The sequence below is a fragment of the Babylonia areolata genome, chromosome 28 (assembly GCF_041734735.1).
Source record: "Babylonia areolata isolate BAREFJ2019XMU chromosome 28, ASM4173473v1, whole genome shotgun sequence".
In the NCBI taxonomy this organism is placed as follows: Eukaryota; Metazoa; Mollusca; class Gastropoda; order Neogastropoda; family Buccinidae; genus Babylonia; species Babylonia areolata.
The window spans coordinates 10,191,921-10,214,701 of NC_134903.1; the positions used below are offsets into that span (position 1 = coordinate 10,191,921).

At 43.5% G+C, this 22,781-nt stretch overlaps 1 protein-coding gene across 1 annotated transcript in view; it reads right to left on the reverse strand.

The window, feature by feature from the left end:
* Positions 1–3,659: 3,659 nt before the first annotated feature.
* Positions 3,660–22,781, reverse strand: part of LOC143302115 (uncharacterized) — a 69,582-nt gene continuing 50,460 nt past the window's right edge. The window contains exons 24-34 of the mRNA XM_076616654.1: positions 21,496–21,613; positions 20,131–20,275; positions 18,783–18,873; positions 16,340–16,510; positions 14,456–14,669; positions 12,109–12,253; positions 10,472–10,688; positions 8,222–8,382; positions 7,614–7,749; positions 6,044–6,154; positions 3,660–3,892 (exon numbers count right to left, since the gene is read on the reverse strand). Coding sequence (XP_076472769.1) covers positions 3,701–3,892; positions 6,044–6,154; positions 7,614–7,749; positions 8,222–8,382; positions 10,472–10,688; positions 12,109–12,253; positions 14,456–14,669; positions 16,340–16,510; positions 18,783–18,873; positions 20,131–20,275; positions 21,496–21,613 — 1,701 coding nt within the window. The 3' untranslated portion in view covers positions 3,660–3,700. The remainder of the gene's footprint in view (positions 3,893–6,043; positions 6,155–7,613; positions 7,750–8,221; positions 8,383–10,471; positions 10,689–12,108; positions 12,254–14,455; positions 14,670–16,339; positions 16,511–18,782; positions 18,874–20,130; positions 20,276–21,495; positions 21,614–22,781) is intronic.

Genomic DNA, 22,781 nt, shown 5'->3' on the forward strand with positions numbered 1-22,781 from the left:
TAACACCACCTGCATCAACACAGAACAGTGTGTCTGTCTACAAAAAATAACATCACCGATATCAACACACACACAAGCATGGACACACACAATACACACACAGAAGTACACAACTATCCAACACATCTTCCTCAGACCAATGAACCAATCCACTCACACTGCAATCCATCATCATCATCAACTGGTCAAAACTGTACCCATCACAGAATGAACTTATAACGACCCAATAGCTCCTGTCCTTTGGATAACCTCCTCCTTATAGGGATCGGTTGCATCATCACAGATTTTAATCAAACCCGTGTATGTATCCATATACACTTAGGCCACCTACCCAAACAGAAACACACGCCTTGTCACAAACGCATCATGAGACTCATGGAAGGGGAGATTAACAGCTCCTGTTGTGGTCAAAATAGTTGCTATAAGGGGTGTGGGCTGGCTGTATCACAGATTTTATTAACAGAGTGAATGTAACGACAAACACCACACAGATAAACCAAAAAATAACACACACTGATCACAAACACATGGAGTTTAAAACTTAAACCCAATAGCTCCTGTTCTTTTGGTCTTTTTTTTTCCATATAGAGATCATTTGCATCACAGATTCTATTAACAAAGAGGAGATATATATATCAACAAACATCACCTGTATAAACCCAAGACATACACCTGGTCAAATACAGACTCGTGGAAATGGTTTTTAACGACCTAACAGGTCAGGTGCTCAAATTGTTCCCATAAGAGATCAGCTGCATCACAGATGAGATATATAATTTAAACCAGTATATATCTCTGCTCACAAATCACCTACATCAACGACAAAAACTAAAAGACAAGGGTCTCACTTGCATCCAACAGACCCAATGAAGCATACTACTTCTTCTACTTCTACCTGTGTTCCCCAGGTAATGCTGTCAGATGGTCAATCTGATGTGCAGTGCATCAGGTGGACCCCAGAGCTTCTCTTGGAGATCCACCCCCACAGTGCCAGGTTTCCCTCCTCAGTGCACCAAACGTTGGGCAGAACTGAAGCAAACGCTCTGGTGTCTGAACCCGTGCCGCATGGGCAGTCATCAGCAGGGGGCAGTCTCAGTCTGTAGAGGTGGGAAAGGAGCCTATAATGCCCAGTTCTCACAGTCGGAAGAGGACTGCTTGCTGTGCTCTCTGTCTGTAGAGGTGGGAAAGGAGCCTACAATGTCCAGTTCTCACAGTCGGAAGAGGACTGCTTGCTGTGCTCTCAGTCTGTAGAGGTGGGAAAGGACAATGTCCAGTTATCACAGTCGGAAGAGGACTGCTTGCTGTGCTCTCAGTCTGTAGAGGTGGGAAAGGACAATGTCCAGTTATCACAGTCGGAAGAGGACTGCTTGCTGTGCTCTCAGTCTGTAGAGGTGGGAAAGGACAATGTCCAGTTCTCACAGTCGGAAGAGGACTGCTTGCTGTGCTCTCTGTCTGTAGAGGTGGGAAAGGAGCCTACAATGTCCAGTTCTCACAGTCGGAAGAGGACTGCTTGCTGTGCTCTCAGTCTGTAGAGGTGGGAAAGGAGCCTACAATGTCCAGTTCTCACAGTCGGAAGAGGACTGCTTGCTGTGCTCTCAGTCTGTAGAGGTGGGAAAGGACAATGTCCAGTTCTCACAGTGGGAAGAGGACTGCTTGCTGTGCTCTGTCTGTAGAGGTGGGAAAGGACAATGTCCAGTTCTCACAGTCGGAAGAGGACTGCTTGCTGTGCTCTCAGTCTGTAGAGGCGGGAAAGGACAATGTCCAGTTCTCACAGTCGGAAGAGGACTGCTTGCTGTGCTCTGTCTGTAGAGGTGGGAAAGGAGCCTATAATGCCCAGTTCTCACAGTCGGAAGAGGACTGCTTGCTGTGCTCTCAGTCTGTAGAGGTGGGAAAGGAGCCTATAATGCCCAGTTCTCACAGTCGGAAGAGGACTACTTGCTGTGCTCTCAGTCTGTAGAGGTGGGAAAGGACAATGTCCAGTTCTCACAGTCGGAAGAGGACTGCTTGCTGTGCTCTCAGTCTGTAGAGGTGGGAAAGGACAATGTCCAGTTCTCACAGTCGGAAGAGGACTACTTGCTGTGCTCTGTTTAAAGTCCAGAGAGCATCCTCCTCCAGTCCAGCTTGGTGTTTCTCTGAACCGACAGCTCTCCAGGATTGCTTGGAAGCAGAGTTCAGCTACTACCAATCCAGATTGGTGTTTCTCTATTGCTCTCTGAACCGACAAAGCACTGTTTTGTTGCTAGGCTAGTTTTCATTTGAACTGATGTTATTTTGAGTTTTTTTATGTATGTTGTATTATGTGAAATGTTTTTGTTTTTCATTGCTGTTTGTTCATATACCCCTTCATTAGGGGCCTTGGCCTATATGAATAAATCATCTTGAATCTTGAATCTCTGAACCAACAGCTCTCCATGATTGCTTGGAAGCAGAGTTCACTACTGTCCTACTCCTGTTTTGTTTTTGTTTTTGTTGCGGATAGTGGGGAGGGGGTTCAACAGGGGGTTGGTTGCATCACAGATTTGACCAGAACCATTCTATCCACATACAGGGAAAAAAAAACAATTATCAAAAGTGTATCCATCACAGATTTGTAAAAGTGGAGTTCAACAACAAAATACATCAAAGCTAAGATCATGATGTCGTTAACAAACTGGTTGCAATACCTTATCAAACCAGTGTATGTATCCACAAACACCACCTTCATAAGCCAAAAAAAAACAAACACTGGTAACAACTTGACCTATTCATACAGGAATGGACGTCAAACAACAAACTTACAGCACAAGCTCTTCAGATCATGCTGTTTGAAAACACCACTTTCATAAACAAAAATAAACACTGCTAACAACTTTACCAATTTGTATAGGAATTGACATTTTACAACCAAACAGAGCAAGCTCTTAAAATCATGCTGTTTGTAAACACCACCTTCATAAAAAAAAACCCCACTGGTAACAACTTTACCAATTCGTATATGAATAGACATTTAACAACAACCTAACAAGATCATGCCATTCGTAAACAGCATCCATTGCATCACAGATTTTTTAATTCATTATTTAACCCCATCCAACCCATCAGCCTCTCTCTCTCCACACACACACACAAAACCATACACCGGTACACATATAACCCATCACTCCACACAGACACCACCTTGCTACGAGTCGTACACATGCTGACGAGAAGCAGCAGCTGTGGTCATAGGGACAGGAGGAAGCAACAAGAGGTGTGGGAGGGATTGGGTTGGGGGGAGGTGGGTATGCATCAAACCAATCACTCCACACAGGCACCACTTTGCTACGAGTCGTACACATGCTGACGAGAAGAAGCATTAATGGCCACAGGGACAGGGAGGAAGCAACAAGGGGTGGGGGGGGGGATTGGAGGGGCGTCGGGGTGGGGGGGGGTATGCATCAAACCAATCACTCCACACAGGCGCCATTTTGCTACGGGGGGATTGGGAGGGCGTGGGAGGATTGGGGGGGTATGCATCAAACCAATCACTCCACACAGGCACCACTTTGCTACAGGGGGATTTGGGGGGGGCATGGGGAGGATTGGAGGGGTGTGGGGGGGTATGCATCAAACCAATCACTCCACACAGACGCCACTTTGCTACAGAGGGATTGGGGGGGCGTGGGGGTGGGGGTGGGGGGGGTATGCATCAAACCAATCACACCACACAGACACCACCTTGCTACGAGTCGTACACATGCCGACGAGAAGCAGCAGCGGTGGCCACAGGGACAGGGAGGAAGGATCGAGGGGTGGGGGGACCGTCGCGGGGGGACTCGACAGACGTCGCCCTCGCCGAGCGACGGCCGGGAGCTGCGTCCTGTAAGGTGATGAAGCGTCGGGACGGGCAGAGACTGTGCCACGACGTGAACACCTGGACAATCGTTATGTTCGGTTAACTCACTCAGTACGGCCAGTCTTCTCTTCTCCTCTACACAGACCCCTCGGATGTCCAGTGGGTGTCTGAATGACCCAACCTTTAGCTTCCGTCATCAGACTTGTGGTATTCTTTGTCAACATTCACCTCTTCAGTATAAGAGCCTTCCGCTTGCAATATTTTGATGATCGTAACTGGGGTGAAACGATGTTAACGTCGTCTCTTTCGCCGTTTGTATGGAGAGAGTTAAAGGTTAATATGCTGTGCAATACGTTAAAGGTGAATATGTTGTACAGCAAGCTGAAGGTTAACATGTACAATCGGTTGAAGGTTAACGTGTTGTAGAAGTTAAAATTTATCATGTTGTATGGCATGTTAAGGCTTAATATGTTGGTTTACTACAATAAAAGAACATGCTCATATGATTTTTTTTATGTCATTGTCATTGGTAAAGCCATGTTAGCGCTGTGTGTAAAACCATACTTTCGTCGAGAACATGCACCGTTAGACTCTGCTTTTATGCTTAAAAAAAATATATATATATATAATTCTTCATAAAATTATAACAAATACAGAATGCATTTTAACGAAATAACTTTAAAAGTTTTTCTTTTATTTTGTTTCTTTTTAATCATTAGTGTTTCTTCAAGTGTGTATCACAAGTTAGTCTTGAAGGCCTTGCCTCTCTTGTCAAACTATATCATTCTCAGTAAACCTTTTTCATCTACACGTGCTTGCTTTGATAAGATAGCTGGATGTGCTCTTCATGTTTTCTATGCGTTTATGATTTTTTTTTTTTTTTTTTTTGGTCATTTTTGTGATACCTGGTTCCTTGGTATATACTTTTGACTGTGATTAATATGATGGGATTTGGGGCCGATGTGATGATGTGAGACTGGGATATTGCATGTGCTGATTTTTTTTTTTTTTTTTGTACATAATTTTCAGTCACTTAATCTGAAATTTGTATATTTTATTGTAAAGTACCATGAGCCCCATCTGAAATGCGGGGGTACAATGCTATATAAGCCTTCATTTCATTATTATCATTATTGTAACTACTCTCCTTCTCTCGTTCTCTTCCCTTTTAATTTTTCTCTCCTCTCATTCTCCTCCAGTAGTGACGCCTCCTTGAGCTACTGAAACTGAAGCTACTGAAACTGTGTAGTGTCGTTAATGCCAAATTAGCATTCAGTTTCAGTTTCAGTTTCAGTTTCAGTAGCTCAAGGAGGCGTCACTGCGTTCGGACAAATCCATATACGCTACACACACATCTGCCAAGCAGATGCCTGACCAGCAGCGTAACCCAACGCGCTTAGTCAGGCCTTGAAAAAAAAAAAAAAGTAAATAAACAATAGATAAATACATAAAAAAAAGAACTACTACTACTAATAATAATATGTATAAGGCGCAAAAACTTGATGAAGTCAACTATGAGCGTACAAAAAATAAATAAATAAAATAAAATAAATAAAAAAACAAATAAACAATAATAATTTATATTTAAAAAAAAATAAAAAAAATAATAGTAATAAAAAAAATAAATTCATGTAGTCGTGATCATAATGCACATGCTGTAGTGATAAAATGATTACACCCCTTTGTTTCATTTTATTGTTTCCCCCTCGAGGGCTGGTTGAAAAAAACCCCAAAAAAACCCTCAAAAAGCCCATTGTCTTGCAGAAATAAAATACACTGATTTCTTCTTCTTCTTCGTTTGTGGGCTGCAACTCCCATGTTCGCTTTGTATGTACACGAGTGGGCTTTTACGTGTATGACCTTTTTTTTTTTACCCCATCATGCAAGGGAGCTATACTTTGTTTTCGGGAGTGTGCATACTGGGTACGTTCCTGTTTCCATAACCCCATCGAATGCTGACATGGATTACAGGATCTTTAACATGCATATTTGATCTTCTGTTTGTGTATACACATCATGGGGATTCAGGCACAAGCAGGTCTACACATATGTTGACCTGGGAGATCAGGAAAAAAAAATCTCCACCCTTTACCCACCAGGCACCGTTACCGAGATTCGAACCCAGGACCCCTCAATTCAAAAGTCAAACGCTTTAAGTACTCGGCAATTCAATTCAATTCAATTCAATTCAATTCGTCATCATGACGCCACAGACACCATGTCCCTCACCTGAGACAGCAGCTGTCGTCGGCACAGCGCAGTGTCCTTACTGGCTGCTTGGGTCCTGACGAAGGCCAGTCGCCAGCATCGCCAGTACCGCCCATACAGACGTTCCTCCTCCTGTCGTCATGCCAACACCGTGTGTTTTTCTTTTCTTTTCTTTTCTTTTTTTTTTTTCTTTTTTTTTTTGTAATGCTAACAAACGATAATGCGCACATGCTCGCACACATTCTCACGAACATATGTGCGTGAGCTCATACACACAAGCAAAACATGCTGCACCACCACCCCTCTCTGCCCAAGAAATGCAACCTCAGTACTGTAATGCAAAATAATTGTACATGGACATGAAAACAGGTGGACACAAAAGTTATGACACTGATAATTGTAACAGCAACAACAAAATACTACTGCTAATAATGATAACTATAATGGTAATAACGATGATAATAATGACAATAGTCACACACATACACACACACACAAGCACATAAGTAACAGCATTTCTATTTCAAAATATTCACCTTCAATTCCACCCTCTGTCTACCTGTCCCACCCAACTCAGCTATTCAACAACTCCGCCCCCCATGGCCCCCACATTCCCCCTCCTCCCCTCCCCAACCTCCTCTCTTTCCTTTTGAACGATAACATTCATTCAAATATGTGAAAATCTGATGATGGAGTCTCCCGTCGGTCTGACGGATGAGTAGGCAGGCAGGCTTATCTGTCGGTGTGTGTCCTCATATGGGAGAAGAGGCCGATTCTGGATGCGCAGCACTTCCCACAGGTGTTGTAAGGAAAAACGTCTCCAGATGTTGAGCCCTGCTTCCTTCGCTCACGCTTCTCCTTAATGGCCAGTGTTCTCTTGTTTTCAAAAGTCTTTATGCCACTAGAGCACAGCATCCTCCAGCAAGAGCGGTCAAGGGCATCAGTTTCCTAGGAAGTGATGTCTATGTCACAGGCTTTGAGGTTTGTCTTCAAGGTGTCCTTGAAGCGCTCGCAGGGTCTTGCAAGTTCATGGTGGCCTTCCTTCAGCTGGCCATACAAAAGTATCTTCGGGATCCTGCTGTCTGTCACGCGGACAACGTGTCCTGTCCAGCGTAGCTGGCACTGGATCAGCAGGCTTTCGATGCTGGGCAGGCCGCTCCTCTCTAGGACCTGGAGGTTGGAGACTGTCTTGCCACTTTATGAATATATGAAAATATGTGAAAATCTAACACTTCAATAAAATGCCTACAATCCCAAACACCAATGGTTCCCTGCAGACTGCTGACCCTGGGTCTGTGACTGATGAACCCAGGTACGGTGGGGCCATGTATATGGGGGGCGGGGGATTTGGGGGGGGGTACTTGGAATAAGTGGCATGGGGGGGGGGGGGGTAATGCCACACAGACAGTGCAGATGATGGGACAGCAAAAAAAAAAAAAAAAAAGAACAAAAAAAAAAAAAGACTACAACTACCAGTGTGTGCCACAGAACATCAAACAAAATTCCTCCTCATCCCTCTCCTCCTCCACATACATTGAGCGCATCCACACACACATGCATGCACACACACACACACACTATGTGTACATACCATCAAGGCTGCAGTGACAGAGAGGTCGGCGATTCGCTTCCAGCTGCCGGCGAACTTGATGGCAATGCGCTGCTGTCGTCTCTGCAGCTGTCGTTTGACCTTCACCTCTTGTTTCAGACCTTCAATCACGCTGCGGCTGTGACAGATAAATAAATAAATAAATACATAAAAGAAAGTATGTTAATAAAATAAATACATAAAAGTAACTAAATACATAAAAGAAAAGTATGTGAATAAAAATGAATGTATGTGAATAAAATAAAACACATGAAAGAAAGTATGAGAATAAATGTGTTTCTATATCATAGCGATAGCAGCAAAGTTTGCTGGTCTCATGTGTGAAACATGTTTTATGTATATCTGAATTAAAACTTCAAGTTTTTCTTCTTCTTTTTTCTTTTTTTTTTTATACAAGCACCATTTTCTAAACCAGACCACACCCATCATTACATCTGAATTAAAACTTCCACAAGTGTTCATTTTCTGTTTTCTTCTACAAGCACCATTTTTTAAACCAAACCACACTCAACACAGTGTCTGAATTAAAACGTCCACAAGTTTTCTTTTTTTGTCTACAAGCACCATTTCACAAACCAAACCAAACTCACCATAGCGTCTTGTTGTGGTGGGCGACAGCCTTACACCTCTGCTCCTCCTCGCGTTTTCTCTCTGCCTTCACGCGCATCACGTATCTCAGCCACGTCCTCGCTGTTCGAACAGACACCAGCCGCTGGTAGAACCGCTGAGCCATAACGTTGTCCAACGCGTCCTGTCAACAACAACAAAAAACAACTACTGCAGTCATTTTTTGGTTAGGGTTTTGAACCCCATTCTCACGCTCTCACCCTTTGACTGGAAAATTAAACTGAGGGAACTTTGTCATTTGGATGAGGCATTAACTCACTCAGTACGGCCAGTCCTCTCTTCTCCTCTACACAGACCCTTCAGATGACCAGTGGGTCTCTGAATTACCCAACCTTTAGCTTCCGTCATCAGTATTGTGGTATTCTTTGTCAACATTCACCTCTTCAGTGGAAGAGCCTTCCGCTTGTAATATTTTGATGATGGTAATTGGGGTGAAATGCTGTTAACGTCGTCTCTTTCGCCATTCGTATGGAGAGAGTTAAACCGAAGTCCTGAGTGCAGCACACACTTGGCACACTGAAAAAGAACCCACAACAACAAACATGTCCTCTGGCAAAACTCTGTAGAGGAAATCCACTCTGATAGGTGCACAAACATATTATATGCACGCACTCAAAGCCTGACAGCACGTTGGGTTACGCTGCTGGTTAGGCATCTGCCAAGCAGATGTGGTGTAGCGTATATGGATTTGTCTAAACTCAGTGATGCCTCCTTGAGAAACTGAAATCTAAACAGCATGCACTCAAGGCCTTACTGAGCACATTGGGCAATGATTCTGGTCAGGCATCCACCAAGCAGATGTGGTATAGCAAACACAGATTCGTCCAAAATGCAGTGACGCCTCCCTGAGAAATGTAAAGTGAAAAATGAAACCGAAATGTGCGTGTATGAAAACATGATGATACGTTTATAATTATGTCTGCATGCATTTAATTCAAAGGTCTTTGACTCTGAGTGATATTCTGTCTGCATGCAAAAATGTAAGTGCATGTGCCTGAAAGAGTGCTGCTCTTTTACTTACCAATTCTCATTATGAAATACATTTTTTATTGTATTTTGTATTTCTTTTTATCACAACAGATTTCTCTGTGTGAAATTCGGGCTGCTCTCCCCAGGGAGAGTGCGTCGCTATACTACAGCACCACCCATTTTTTTGTATTTTTCCTGCGTGCAGTTTTGTTTGTTTTTCCTATAAACGTGGATTTTTCTACAGATTTTTGCCAGGAACAACCGTTTTGTTGCCGTGGGTTCTTTTACGTGCGCTAAGTGCATGCTGCACACGGGACCTCGGTTTATCGTCTCATCCGAATGACTAGCGTCCAGACCACCACTCAAGGTCTAGTGGAGGGGGAGAAAATATCAGCGGCTGAGCCATGATTCGAACCAGCGCGCTCAGATTCTCTCACTTCCTAGGCGGATGTGTTACCTCTAGGCCATCACTCCACACATACTCCATACATGGTTGTGCTTTTTTTTTTTTTCCCTTGATGGGACAGTAGCCCTTCGGCACTTTGTCGGCCAAGTTGGGTGCGACTGTCTTGCTGTACTAGTGCTCTAGCCCTGTTACTTCTCTTTCTCTCTCTGTTGACTTCTCCCTCCACAACACATTTGTTCTTTATTTTGTTTTCACTATTTTTACATCCAAGCTTAGTTTTGTTGAAATTCATGTATGATCACGTTTAAACTTCTAGCTGTGATTACATCCGTCACATACTATGTACATGTATCAGGACAGGGCTGTATAAAAGATCTTCTTCTTCAGCGTTCACTCGTATGCACACGAGTGGGCTTTTACGTGTATGACCATTTTTACCCCGCCATGTAGGCAGCCATACTCCGTTTTCGGGGGTGTGCATGCTGGGTATGTTCTTGTTTCCATAACCCACCAAACGCTGACATGGATTACAGGATCTTTAACGTGCGTATTTGATCTTCTGCGTGCATATACACACGAAGGGGGTTCAGGCACTAAGCAGGTCTGCACATATGTTGACCTGGGAGATCGTAAAAATCTCCACCATTTACCCACCAGGCGCCGTCACCGTGATTCGAACCCGGGACCCTCAGACTGACAGTCCAACGCTTTAACCACTCGGCTATTGCGCCCGTCGTATAAAAGATCATACTGCTGTCCTGCTCCTCTATAACTGTGTTGTATGGTGACATGTTCCAAATAAAATACGGTTTAAACCAAACTGAAGCCCACAACTGACCTTCCACCTCTGCATGGCCTGAAGCGCGGTCAGCCGGTCACGCCGGGCACACATGCTGTCGGCCATGTCTCGCAGCCCCTGACAATAGTCAAAGCGTGTGCGCAGGCTGTAGAACGATGCCGCCAGGAGGCGCTCCTGTCGCAGCCTGGCAAACTTCTCCCCGAGCCGCCGCTGGCTGCACCGTCGCCGGGTGGCGTAGCTCCAGGCTTGGAGCACCCTGGGAAGGAAAAAATGTATTAAAAAAAAAAATTATTTAAATATCGCCGGGTGGCATAGCTCCAGGCTTGGAGCACCCTGGGAAGGAAAAAGAGTATATAAAAAAAAAAAATTTAAATGTCGCCGGGTGGTGTAGCTCCAGGCTTGGAGCACCCTGGGAAGGAAAAAAAAGTATAAAAAAAAAAATTTTAAATGTCGCCGGGTGGCGTAGCTCCAGGCTTGGAGCACCCTGGGAAGGAAAAAAAGTAAAAAAATAAAATTATTTTAAATGCCTGTCATTTACATGGCTGTTTATTTCTGGACTGACCACATCACACTTGTCCAGGTTCTTGAAACGTCAGGCACCTCTCACACTGAGACAGTGCCGCTTGGTGTGATGTCCATACATAGAAAATGAAAGTAGAATACTTCATGTCCCTTGTTATCAGCGCATGCTCAGAGATCTGATGCTGCTGACAGCTGCTGCATGGAACAAACACTGGCTGAGCAATACAGTTTTCTTCTCTCCTCTCTTGCGTTCACTCGTATGTACACAAGTGGGCTTTTACGTGTATGACCGTTTTTACACCGCCATGTAGGCAGCCATACTCCGTTTTCGAGGGTGTGCATGCTGGGTATGTTCTTGTTTCCATAACCCACCGAACGCTGACATGGATTACAGGATCTTTAACGTGCATATTTGATCTTCTGCTTGCATATACACATTAAGGAGGTTCAGGCACTAGCAGGTCTGCACATATGTTGACCTGGGAGATCGTAAAAATCTCCACCCTTTACCCACCAGGCGTCGTCACCGTGATTCGAACCCAGGACCCTCAGATTGACAGTCCAACGCTTTAACCACTCGGCTATTTCGCCAGTCTACAGTTTTCTTCAATATCCTTTTATTAATCTCTTGTCTTATGAAGTTGTATGCATGCCATATATTAGATACGACATGTGCGGGTCTGGACACGGCTCAAGAATGGAAGACAACAAAGATCGTGCTCTACAAAGAACTGTCCACTTGCTACACCTTTTCCCTCAGCAGTAAGTTCAATTGTGGCAGGTCCACTTCCTTTGCGTTAGCTGTGCTTGACTATGTGTGTATACATATGCATGTGTACGTAACTACATGCATGTATATGAATGTGTATTGTGTGTGCGTGTGTTTATGTAAGTTTTTGCCTGCCTATGTGTGTGTATGTGTTAGGGTAGCTGTTAGATACACATGTATGTTAAAATATATGTATGCAGTGTGTGTGTGTGTGTGTAGTCACATTTTGGTGTGTGTATGTAACATAGATGTAATGTTTTATGCTAACAAAAGCGTTTTTGTAAAGCACCTAGAGCAGATTTCTGGATAGTGTGCTATATAAGTATCCATTATTATTATCATACTGCACCACCAGATAAAGAATGACGACACAACCACCACTGACCTCAGCTGCAGCCGCACCTCCACATTGTTCTGAAGGGAGCGCACTCTCACCGACATCTGTCGCCAGTACAGGAAGTAGACCCGCATGTTGCGTTCCTGTAGGGCGTGCTGCAACGCCAGACCTCGGATACGTCGCTCTTTGGAACCTGCAAAGATATTTCTTTATTTATCCTTTCTTCTTCTTCTACTTCTATTCTCTCTGCGTTTCAGAATCATGTATTTCTGATTTTCCTTCACGTTTAACAATGTTTTACGCCAAGGGCTTTGCCCAACCTTCTTTAGGGATCAATGTATCTGAAAACAATAAAGATTCTCTCTCTCTCTCTCCTTCATTAATTGCAATTTATTCATGCAATGTCGTGCTTTTATATTGAGTATTTGTTATGTTTTCCCTTTTCGTGAGGGCAGGATGAAAACAAGCCATTTGCGCTTATTCCTTTTTTCCATCAATACAAAAAAAAAAAAAATCGTTTGTTCCTTCCTTCCTTCCTTCCTTCTTTGTTTGTTCGTGGGCTGCAACTCACATGTTCACTCGTATACACAAGTTGGCTTTTTGTGTGTATGACCCTTGTTATCTCCGTCATGTAGGCAGTCATGCTCCCTTTCTGTTTGTTTGTTTGTTGTGAAGGGGGGAAGGGTTATTTCACTTATCATTAGTGCCTAGAAGACACAGAGAGAGAGAGAGAGAGAGAGAGAGAGAAGGAAAGGCCGACAACATAGCAGAATGGGCGGGAAAACCATCTGCAGAGACCCAGGCTTTGACACACAACCTGGCAGAATCTGGTGAACGGGTCATGGTGACCTCAGTTTTGATACCCCTCCACTTCTGTGCTTGGGGTGAGTCCTGTTGGTGTCTTCAGTGTCGGCAGATTCATGGGGGGCTGTTGTTTGCGGGATGTGGTGGCGGTCTCCACTCTGGGAGGGACGGTCACTCAGTCTGGCTCCGCGACTAAGCCATTATTGTCGTTAGTAGGTGGTGTCCTAAGTACGTTGAATCAGAACAGGCACCACTGAACACCACCGAAGTGACTCAGCAGCAGTGCAGGGTCTCCTCTGGTGTGTGGCCTCCTGGCGACCTAACATCGATGATTCCCTGCGGACTGCCGACGCTGGAACTGTGGCAGATGAACCCGGGTGTGGCCGTGTATGGGGGAAATCTAAATGAGCGGCGTGGGAGTAATGCCACTGAAATGGCGCAGATGATGGGGCAGCAAAATAAAAAAAAAAAAAAAAAGAATCTGGTGAACAGTGCAGCACCACAGACTCTGAACAGAGTTAAGGGAGAAGAAGAAGACGTCGCTTACAACCCAAATGATCACACTGGCCATAGTCGGGGATTGAAAAACTGTAAACACTGATCCTTAAGAGCCTGACCAAAAACAACCAAAAAAAAAAAAGGAAAAGAATATGGAAAAGCGCCCAGTCATTTTAATGCACGTAAACCCAGGACATGTCTCCGACACTAACCATTCCATCAGTTTTTCGCCAAAGGATTGAAAATAACTAACCTGAACATAAACATAATTATACATGATACACAAAATTATACAGAAAAAGATGTAAAAACATCCTGGGAAAAAATAAAAACAAACAAAAACCCCTACAAAAAACCCATTTCCTCAACACCTCAGTATCATACCCCAACTCTCTAGCAAACAACTGCTATTCCCTCAACATCTACATCAACAGCTGACACTCCCTCAACACCTCAACATCAGTGTCCCTCACCTCTATTACAACATCTGCATCTGTCAATACCTCAACAACATACCCCTCACCTTTTGAAAACAACTGCTATTCCCTCAACATCTACATCAACAGCTGACACTCCCTCAACACCTCAACATCAGTGTCCCTCACCTCTATTACAACATCTGCATCGTCAACTACCTCAACAACATACCCCTCATCTTTTGGAAACAACTGCTATTCCCTCTAACATGCTATTCATAACATCACAACACCTGTCATTCCCTAAACATTGTGCCCCCTATACCTCTGCTCTGTCAATACCTCAGCAACATACCCCTCACCTTTTGAAAACAACTGCTATTCCCTCAACGTCTATCATATTGCCCCTCACATTTTGCAAACAGGTGCTATTCAGTCAACGTATAAATCATCAAACACCTGTCATTCCCTAAACATTGTGCCCCTCACCTCTGGCAAACACCAGCCGTTCCTTAAACACTGTGCATGCCCCTCACCTCTGGCAAACACCAGCCGTTCCTTAAACACTGTGCATGCTCCTCACCTCTAGCAAACACCAGCTGTTCCTTAAACACCGTGCATGCCCCTCACCTCTGGCAAACACCAGCTGTTCCCTGAACACCGTGCATGCCCCTCACCTCTAGCAAACAGGTGCCAGGCCTGCAGCAGGGTGGCCATCAGACGCAGGGAGAATCCCCTCAGCAGGACGGCTGACTGCAGCCGCTGGCGCCACTCCCCCAGCAGCCTCCGCATAGTCTGCCCGTTCTTCCGCTCCACCAGCGCCCCCTGCCTCCGTTTCAGCTCCTCCACCCGCGCCAGGGAGGCATGCCAGTGGTGGAACATCCTCCACAGCTGTCGGTAGAGAACAGCGGTTCTTGATGGTGATGGTGATGGTGATGTTGAAGATATGGATACATATGTGTAGTGCCTGTTCTGAGTCGGTGAGCAAGCTCTAAGTGCTTTACAAACCCTGAATCATTTGCATTCTTTTTTTCTTTTTCTTTTTTCTCCCTGCATTTTATTCTATTTCATTATCAATCTGCATGCTTTTTTCCTTTTTTTACACTTTCATTTAGTAATTTATTTATTTAATTATTCATTCATTAATTCCATGATGTATCCATTTATTTAGCCTTTTATTTTATTTTTTGCCTCAAGGCCTGACTAAATGCATTGGGTAATGATGCTGGTCAGGCATCTGCTTAACAGATGTGGTGTAGCATATATGGATTTGTCTGAACGCAGCGACGCCTCCTCAGGTAGTTAATAAAACTGAACTTGCGTTATTGATAATGATGAAATGGGTACTTAATAGGAAGCCTATCCTCTGCCAGAGACCAAGCTCTAAGTGCTTTACAAACACGGGAGTCATTTACACAACAGAGCCGACTGACTGACAACTTGCTGCCACTGGGCGCTCATCATTCATTTCCTGTGTCATTCATGATGATGATGATGATATGAATACTTATATATAGCACCTATCCTCGGTCGGACACCAAGCTCAAAGCGCCTTACAAACACATGGTCATTTGCACAAACAGGCTGCCTGCCTACCTGGGTAGTGCCAACTGACATGACAAGCTCATCGTTCATTTCCTGTAACATTCATGATGATGATGATATGGATACTTACATAGCTGCATATCCTTGGTCAGAAACCCAAGCTCTAAGCACTCTACAAACTCATGGTCCTTTGCACAACAGGATGCCTGCCTGGGTACAGCTGACTGAGTCACCACTGGGCACCCATCATTCATTTCCTCTTTTATTTATGATGATGATGATGATGACACCGATACTTATACATAGCCGCCTATCCTGAGTTGGAGACCAAACTCTAGGCGCTCTACATAATAATATAATAATGGAGTCTCCAGTCGGTCCGACGGATGAGTAGGCAGGCAGGCTTATCTGTCGGTGTGTGTCCTCATATGGGAGAAGAGGCCGATTCTGGATGCGCAGCACTTCCCACAGGTGTTGCAAGGGAAAACGTCTCCAGAAGCTGAGCCCTGCTTTCTTTGCTCACACTTCTCCTTAATGGCCAGCGTTCTCTTGTTTTCAAACGTCTTTATGCCACTAGAGCACAGCATCCTCCAGCGAGAGCGGTCAAGGGCATCAGTTTCCCAGGAAGCGATGTCTATCTCACAGGCCTTGAGGTCTGTCTTCAAGGTGTCCTTGAAGCGCTTGCAGGGTCTTCCAAGTTCACGGTGGCCTTCCTTCGGCTGGCCATACAAAAGCGCTCTACATACAGAGTCAAAAGCACAAAAGGCTGCCTATACCTGGGTACAGCTGATTGACAGCTACCTCTCATCATTCGTTTCCTGTGTCATTCAATCAGGTTTCAGTCATGCACACACACACACACACACTCTCAGGCAGACATGTGACATTTTATGTGTGACCGTTTTTGTTTATTTACCCCACCAAACCAACCAAAAAAACCAAAAAACCCCCCAAAAAAACAACATACAAACAACACACACACACACACACAAAATAACACAACAAATACAACTCACCCGGTTGTACCTGAAGACCACCACCAGCTTGCGGCCCCTAGTTTTCTGGGCCAGGTGGCGCCAGTGTCGGCCGCAGGTCAGTGCGCTCTGCTGCGCCCTCTCCTCCCTCTGTCGGTGGAGCCGCTGTCGGTGGTGATAGCTCAGCCGCCACCGGTGAAACAACTGCCCCACCTGTACACAGACAGCTGAGTGGTTTGGGATCAGTCCCAGTGAACAAACAACAGCAGCGACGATAATGTGTGTGTGTGTGAGTGTATCTTTCAACTTGTACTTTTTTTGTGCGTATTAATTGTTTGAAAGTATGGTTGCTGTTGTCTTTACAATGTGATCAACTACAAGAGTTCTTTTCCAATAATGCAGAAGTGGTATACTCATGCTCATTATTATGGTATTATAATGACACCACTCGCTTTCGTCTTACCCTAGATACCATTACTGTAATAGTTGGCACAATTGATGCTGTTGCTATGTTACAACTGGTCCAGGCTATTTATTATTAATGTCATCTTAAATCATCATGATTACTACAATCATTAAGGTGTAAACATTGATTGATTGAATGATTGGACAAATCTTTTTTTTTCTTCTTTTTTTGTTGTTGTTGTTGATGTTACTGTTACAGATTTGTTTTGCCTTGTTTAGTCTGTTTTGTTTCATTTTGTTTCATCTCTCTATCTGTAGTGGAAGATGCTACTGTTCGTTGTGTATTGTTTGTTTCATACTATTCTCTGTATTGTATACATGCTTTTGAAAAAAAAAATTTTTAAGTTAAAAAAAAAAAAAATTATTTGAAAGTATGTACTTGTATAATGTAAATGTCAAAGAAAGATAGTTCATTAAAAAAAATGATTTAAAAAAATAATTAAATAAATAAATAATTTTTTTAAAAAACAGCAGCAGCTGTGGAGAGGAAGGGGAATGAGTGGGTGAACTCTGACCTCAGAAACCTTTTTAATGTCAATAGCTTAACAGCCCTAATGACAATCACAACAACAAAAAGAACAAAACAGTTATCAAAAATATTTTTTAAAGATGAAAACGACTGTTCAAAAACATACAATTTGTGAAAATCCATTGATAAGAAAACTTATTTCAACCATCCAGTTTACACTTGTGATAAGAAATGATGTAACTGTAGAAAAAAAAGAAAATAGTTAATATAACTGTAGAATAAAGAAAATAGTTAACTGTAGAATAAAGAAAATAGTTTTTTCATACTGAGCAAAGTTGAACTTCGTTATGAACAACACTGAATGATATTATTCATTTTTCTTCAAGGATTATATGTTTCGGCAATGTGCTTTGCAAGTGACAGGATTGAATTTTCCTGATGTATGTTAAGCACACTGGACTGGTCTTCTTTCTTTGCAGAACCTGTTTTTAAAACAATACATTTTTCACAAATATTATCATACGCTTTACAATGAAACAAGGAGTGAGTGAGTGAGTGAGGGAGAGAGAGCGACTGAGAGAGAGAGAGAGAGAAAGTTTACCGAGCTTCTCTTTCAGTCACTCACTATAATTTTGTGTAAAACCATGATGTATGTGGATTCATTTATATGTTGCATAGTCTTGTCTTGTAAATGACAGGGCACACCAATAGGAAGAAGACAAGATTAACTCACTCAGTACGGCCAGTCCTCTCTTCTCCTCTACACAGACCCCTGGGATGTCCAGTAGGTGTCTGAATGACCCAACCTTTAGCTTCCGTCGTCAGAATTGTGGTATTCTTTGTCAACATTCACGTCTTCAGTATAAGAGCCTTTCGCTTGCAATATTTTGATGATGGTAATTGGGGTGAAACCCTGTTAACGTTGTCTCTTTCGCCACTCGTATGGAGAGAGTTAAAAAGATGGAGAAAAGGAAAAAAACCTTCTTCTGTGTTTGTGGGCTGCAACTCCCACGTTTACTCGTATGTACACGAGTGGGCTTTTACGTGTATGACCGTTTTTACCCAGCCATGAAGGCAGCCACACTCCGCTTTCAGGGGGGAGGGGGTGGGGGTGTATTAGACTGAATATCAGTCTAATATCATCATCTTAGATGAACAGACTATAAATAAATAAACGGAGGGGGGTACGGGGGGGTGTATGCTGGGTATGTTCTTGTTTCCATAACCCACCGAACACCGACATGGATTACAGGATCTTAACGTATGTATTTGATCTTCTGCTTGCATATACACATGAAGGGGGTTCAGGCACAAGCAGGTCTGCACATTATGTTGACCTGGGAGCAAGGAGAATTCTGTTCTCACCAGCCAATCAGGAATTTAAATATATAAACAAAATGAAATAAACATGGTAAAACAAAACAAAAAAAAAAACACCCTAAAAAAAACCAGAGTTCCATCCTCAACAGCTGAGTCAGGGATTTTAACTAATATATAAAATAAAACAAAATAAACACCCTAAAAAAAACAACAACATAATTCCGTTCTCACCAGCCGAGTCAGCGACCGGGCCTGGAAGGACAGGATGGTCTGTCGCAGTTGCTTCCCTTCCATCGTCGCCTGGCGCCAGCCCAACAGCACGCTGGCACCAAACACACAACACAACACAGCCGCTTGGTTTTACACACGTACGTGCGCAGTGTTGTGAAACGACACGACACACATTGCTGATGCGTGTGCAACAAGGGGAAATTTGTATTTGTATTTCTCTTTTTATCACAACAGATATCTCTGTGTGAAATTTGGACTGCTCTCCCCAGGGAGAGCATGTCGCTACACTGCAGCGCCACCCATTTTTTTGTATTTTTTTCCTGCATGCAGTTTTATTTGTTTTTCCTATCGAAGCAGATTTTTCTACAGAATTTTGCCAGGGAAAACCCTTTTGTTGCCGTGGGTTCTTCTACATGTGCTAAGTGCATGCTGCACACAGGACCTTGGTTTATCATCTTGTCCGAATGACTAGCGTCCAGACCACCACTCTAAGGTCTAGTGGAGGGGGAAAAAATATCGGCGGCTGAGCCATGATTCGAACCGATTCTCGCTTTCCTAGGCGGCGCGTTACCTCTAGGCCATCACTCCACTCCAAATGTGTGCTGTCTTTAACGCACCTCTGCAAACTGCCTTGACCTTTGCTCAAATGCCCTCTGCCCCTATCCCTTGCTCAAATACCCTGCCTTTCTCTTTACTCATATGTCCTCAACACCAAACACTTTGCTCAAAATGCCTCCTGCTACAAAAAACAAAAAAAACCAAACAAACTCCAATACCCTCTGTTTTATCCTCTGCTCTAATACCTTGCCTTTTCCTTTGCTAAAATGTCCTCAGCACCCAACTCTTTAGCTCGACTTCCCCCTCTTGCGACCAACCATATCAGAAAATATCAGTGATACTAAAGTCAAACAGTCAGTCACACACACACACACACAAACACACAAATCCACACACGCACGCACACACAAGCACATACATACACACAAAAAAACAAACAAAACGCACATGCACACACACACACACACACACACAAAATAAATTTGGCCAAACAAAGACTTAATTCACATAACGAAAAGAGAAAAAAAGAAGAAAAAAAACAACACATAATTATATGCAGAGAGAGAGAGACAGAGAGAGAAAACACACACACACACACACATTCACTATATAAAGAAACAAAGATTTCATAATAGAAAAAAAAGAAAAAAACAAATATATATATATATATATATACATACATACCACAGTACAACACTGTACAGAAACCAAACAACACCCATCCCCACACCCACACCCCCCACCCCTCTACACACACCCACACACACACAAACAATAACTCCCAACCTACCTGCGCAACAGGTGGGCGTGGCGAGCATTACGAACAGTCAGGGAGTGTTGGGTCAGTCGTCGCCAGGTGTCAAAGTGTGTCCTCACGCACACACCGTTCACCTGCCTCTCCAGAACCGCTCGGCTCTGTCGGTGCCTCTTGCTCACTGCCAGAAAAATGTAAATCAATAAATGTAAATAAATAAATGAATCAATCAATCAGTCGGAACTTTAAAATGTACATGGTATAACCTTCACCTTCACCTATCCCGTAGTCTTGTGGACCGTTGGGGCGCCACAGGTGATCTGGCAACCAGCATCCTCCAATCCTCTCGGTTTTCTGACCTCCTGATTGTATCGCTCAACCTCAAGCCCGTCCATTCTGGGATGTTGTCGTCCCATCTCTTCCTCTGTCTGCCTCTCCTTCTCCCTCCTTGCACTGTGCCCTGCAGGAATGTCTTGGCAAGCCCTGATGATCTCATGACATGGCCATACCATTTGAGCTTGCGTCTCTTGACATGGTATAACATCCTTGAAAAAAAACCAAAAAAAAACAAAACAAAAGCAAACCACAAAATGTAGCATACTTTTCTTTTCCTTTTTTTTTCCCCAACAGTGCTTCAGTGGCATTATTTGCAATCCACATGTGGAATGAACAGAGTTTTGTTCTGACATAAAATTCAATAAAATTAAAAACCAGAATCACACACAACCACTCTGGGAGGGACGCTCACTCAGTCTGGCTCCGCGACTAAGCCATTATTGTCGCTAGTAGAGGGCTTAGTAGGTGGTGTCCTAAGTACGCTGAATCAGAACAGGCACCACTGAACACTACTGAACACCACTGAAGTGACTCAGCAGCAGTGCAGGGTCTCCTCTGGTGTGTGGCCTCCTGGCGACCTATCATCGATGATTCCCTGCGGACTGCCGACGCTGGAACTGTGACGGACGAACACACGGGTGTGGCCATGTATGGGGGAATGTAAATGAGTGGCGTGGGAGTAATGCTACTGAAACGGTGCAGATGATGGGGCAGAAAAAATAAACAGAAAAAGAAAGAGACACACAGAAGCATCTCAATGAACAAACAATGACAAGAAAAATCCAGTCATGGTATGTGTGAGTGCAGACTATTTTATGGTTTATTGAGAAAAAAAAAAAAGAGAGAAAAAAAAGGAAAGAAAAAGTGGGGAAAAAAGAGGAGGATGGAGGACCCCCCAATAAAAAAAAAAAGGCAGACAAGAAAAAAAAAAAAGAAAGAAAAAGAAAAAAAAGAAGAGGAGAATGGAGGCCGCACAAAAGAAAAAAGAAAGAAAAAGAAAAAAAAGAAGAGGAGAATGGAGGCCGCACAAAAGAAAAAAAGAAAAAAAAAAGCTGACTGCCTTACCTGTGGCCCAGTCCCTCCAACACCTGAATACCAGTCGCAGGTAACCCTCCAGTGCCGCCTGGTACCGGCGCTCCGTCTCCCGCTTCTGGTGCAGACGCTCACACCACGTCCTGAACACCTGTAACACACGCATCACCACACACACACCTGTCTCAACACCTGTAACACATCACCACATGCACCTGTTTGAACACCTGTTACACATCACTACACACACACACACCTGTCTGTTCACCTGTACACATCGTCACACATCTGTCTGTACATATCGCACCTTTCTGAACACCTGTAAAACATCACACCTGTCTCAATACCTGTATACATCACCACACACACACACACACACACACAAACACGCACACCTGTCTCAACACCTGTAATGCACACATGACTAGACACACCTGTCTGTACACCTGTACACATCACACCTTTTGGAACACCTGTAAGCATCACCACACCTGTCTGAACACCTGTACACATCACTACACACTCACGCCTCAACACCTGTACACATCACCACACACTTGTCTGAACACCTGTTGCAACAAAATTCTAATGACAATTCCAAGAATATTTTACACATTTAAAAAACAAAAACAAAAAACAAACAAACAAAAAAGAACCCTGATATTCTGAGAACAGTTAAACTATGTCCACACATCTCTCAAAAAAACCCATCACATTACACTCCACATTTTGAATTGGCCTAGAGGGATTGAGGGGATCAGCAACAAATACTATTACTACTACTACTGAATAAAAAATGTGGAGTGATGGCCTAGAGGTAACGCATCCTTGTAGGAAGCGAGAGAATCTGAGCATGCTGGTTTGAATCACGGCTCAGCCGCCAATATTTTCTCCCCCTCCACTAGACCTTGAGTGGTGGTCTGGACGCTAGTCATTCGGATGAGACGATAAACTGAGGTCCCGTGTGCAGCATGCACTTAGCGCACGTAAAAGAACCCATGGCAACAAAAGGGTTGTTCCTGGCAAAATTCTGTAGAAAAATCCACTTCGATAGGAAAAACAAATAAAACTGCACACAGGAAAAAATACAAAAAGAAAAAAAAAAGGGTGGCACTGTAGTATAGCTGACACACTCTCCCTGGGGAGAGCAGCCCGAATTTCACATAGAGAAAACTAATAAAAACTTAAATAATAGTTATAATAATACTTATTAAAACAATGATAATGAAAACAATGATAATAATCATACTAACAACCCAAATTCATTTTGACTATCACCATAATCACAATTACCATGACACTCATATCTCCCAAACAAC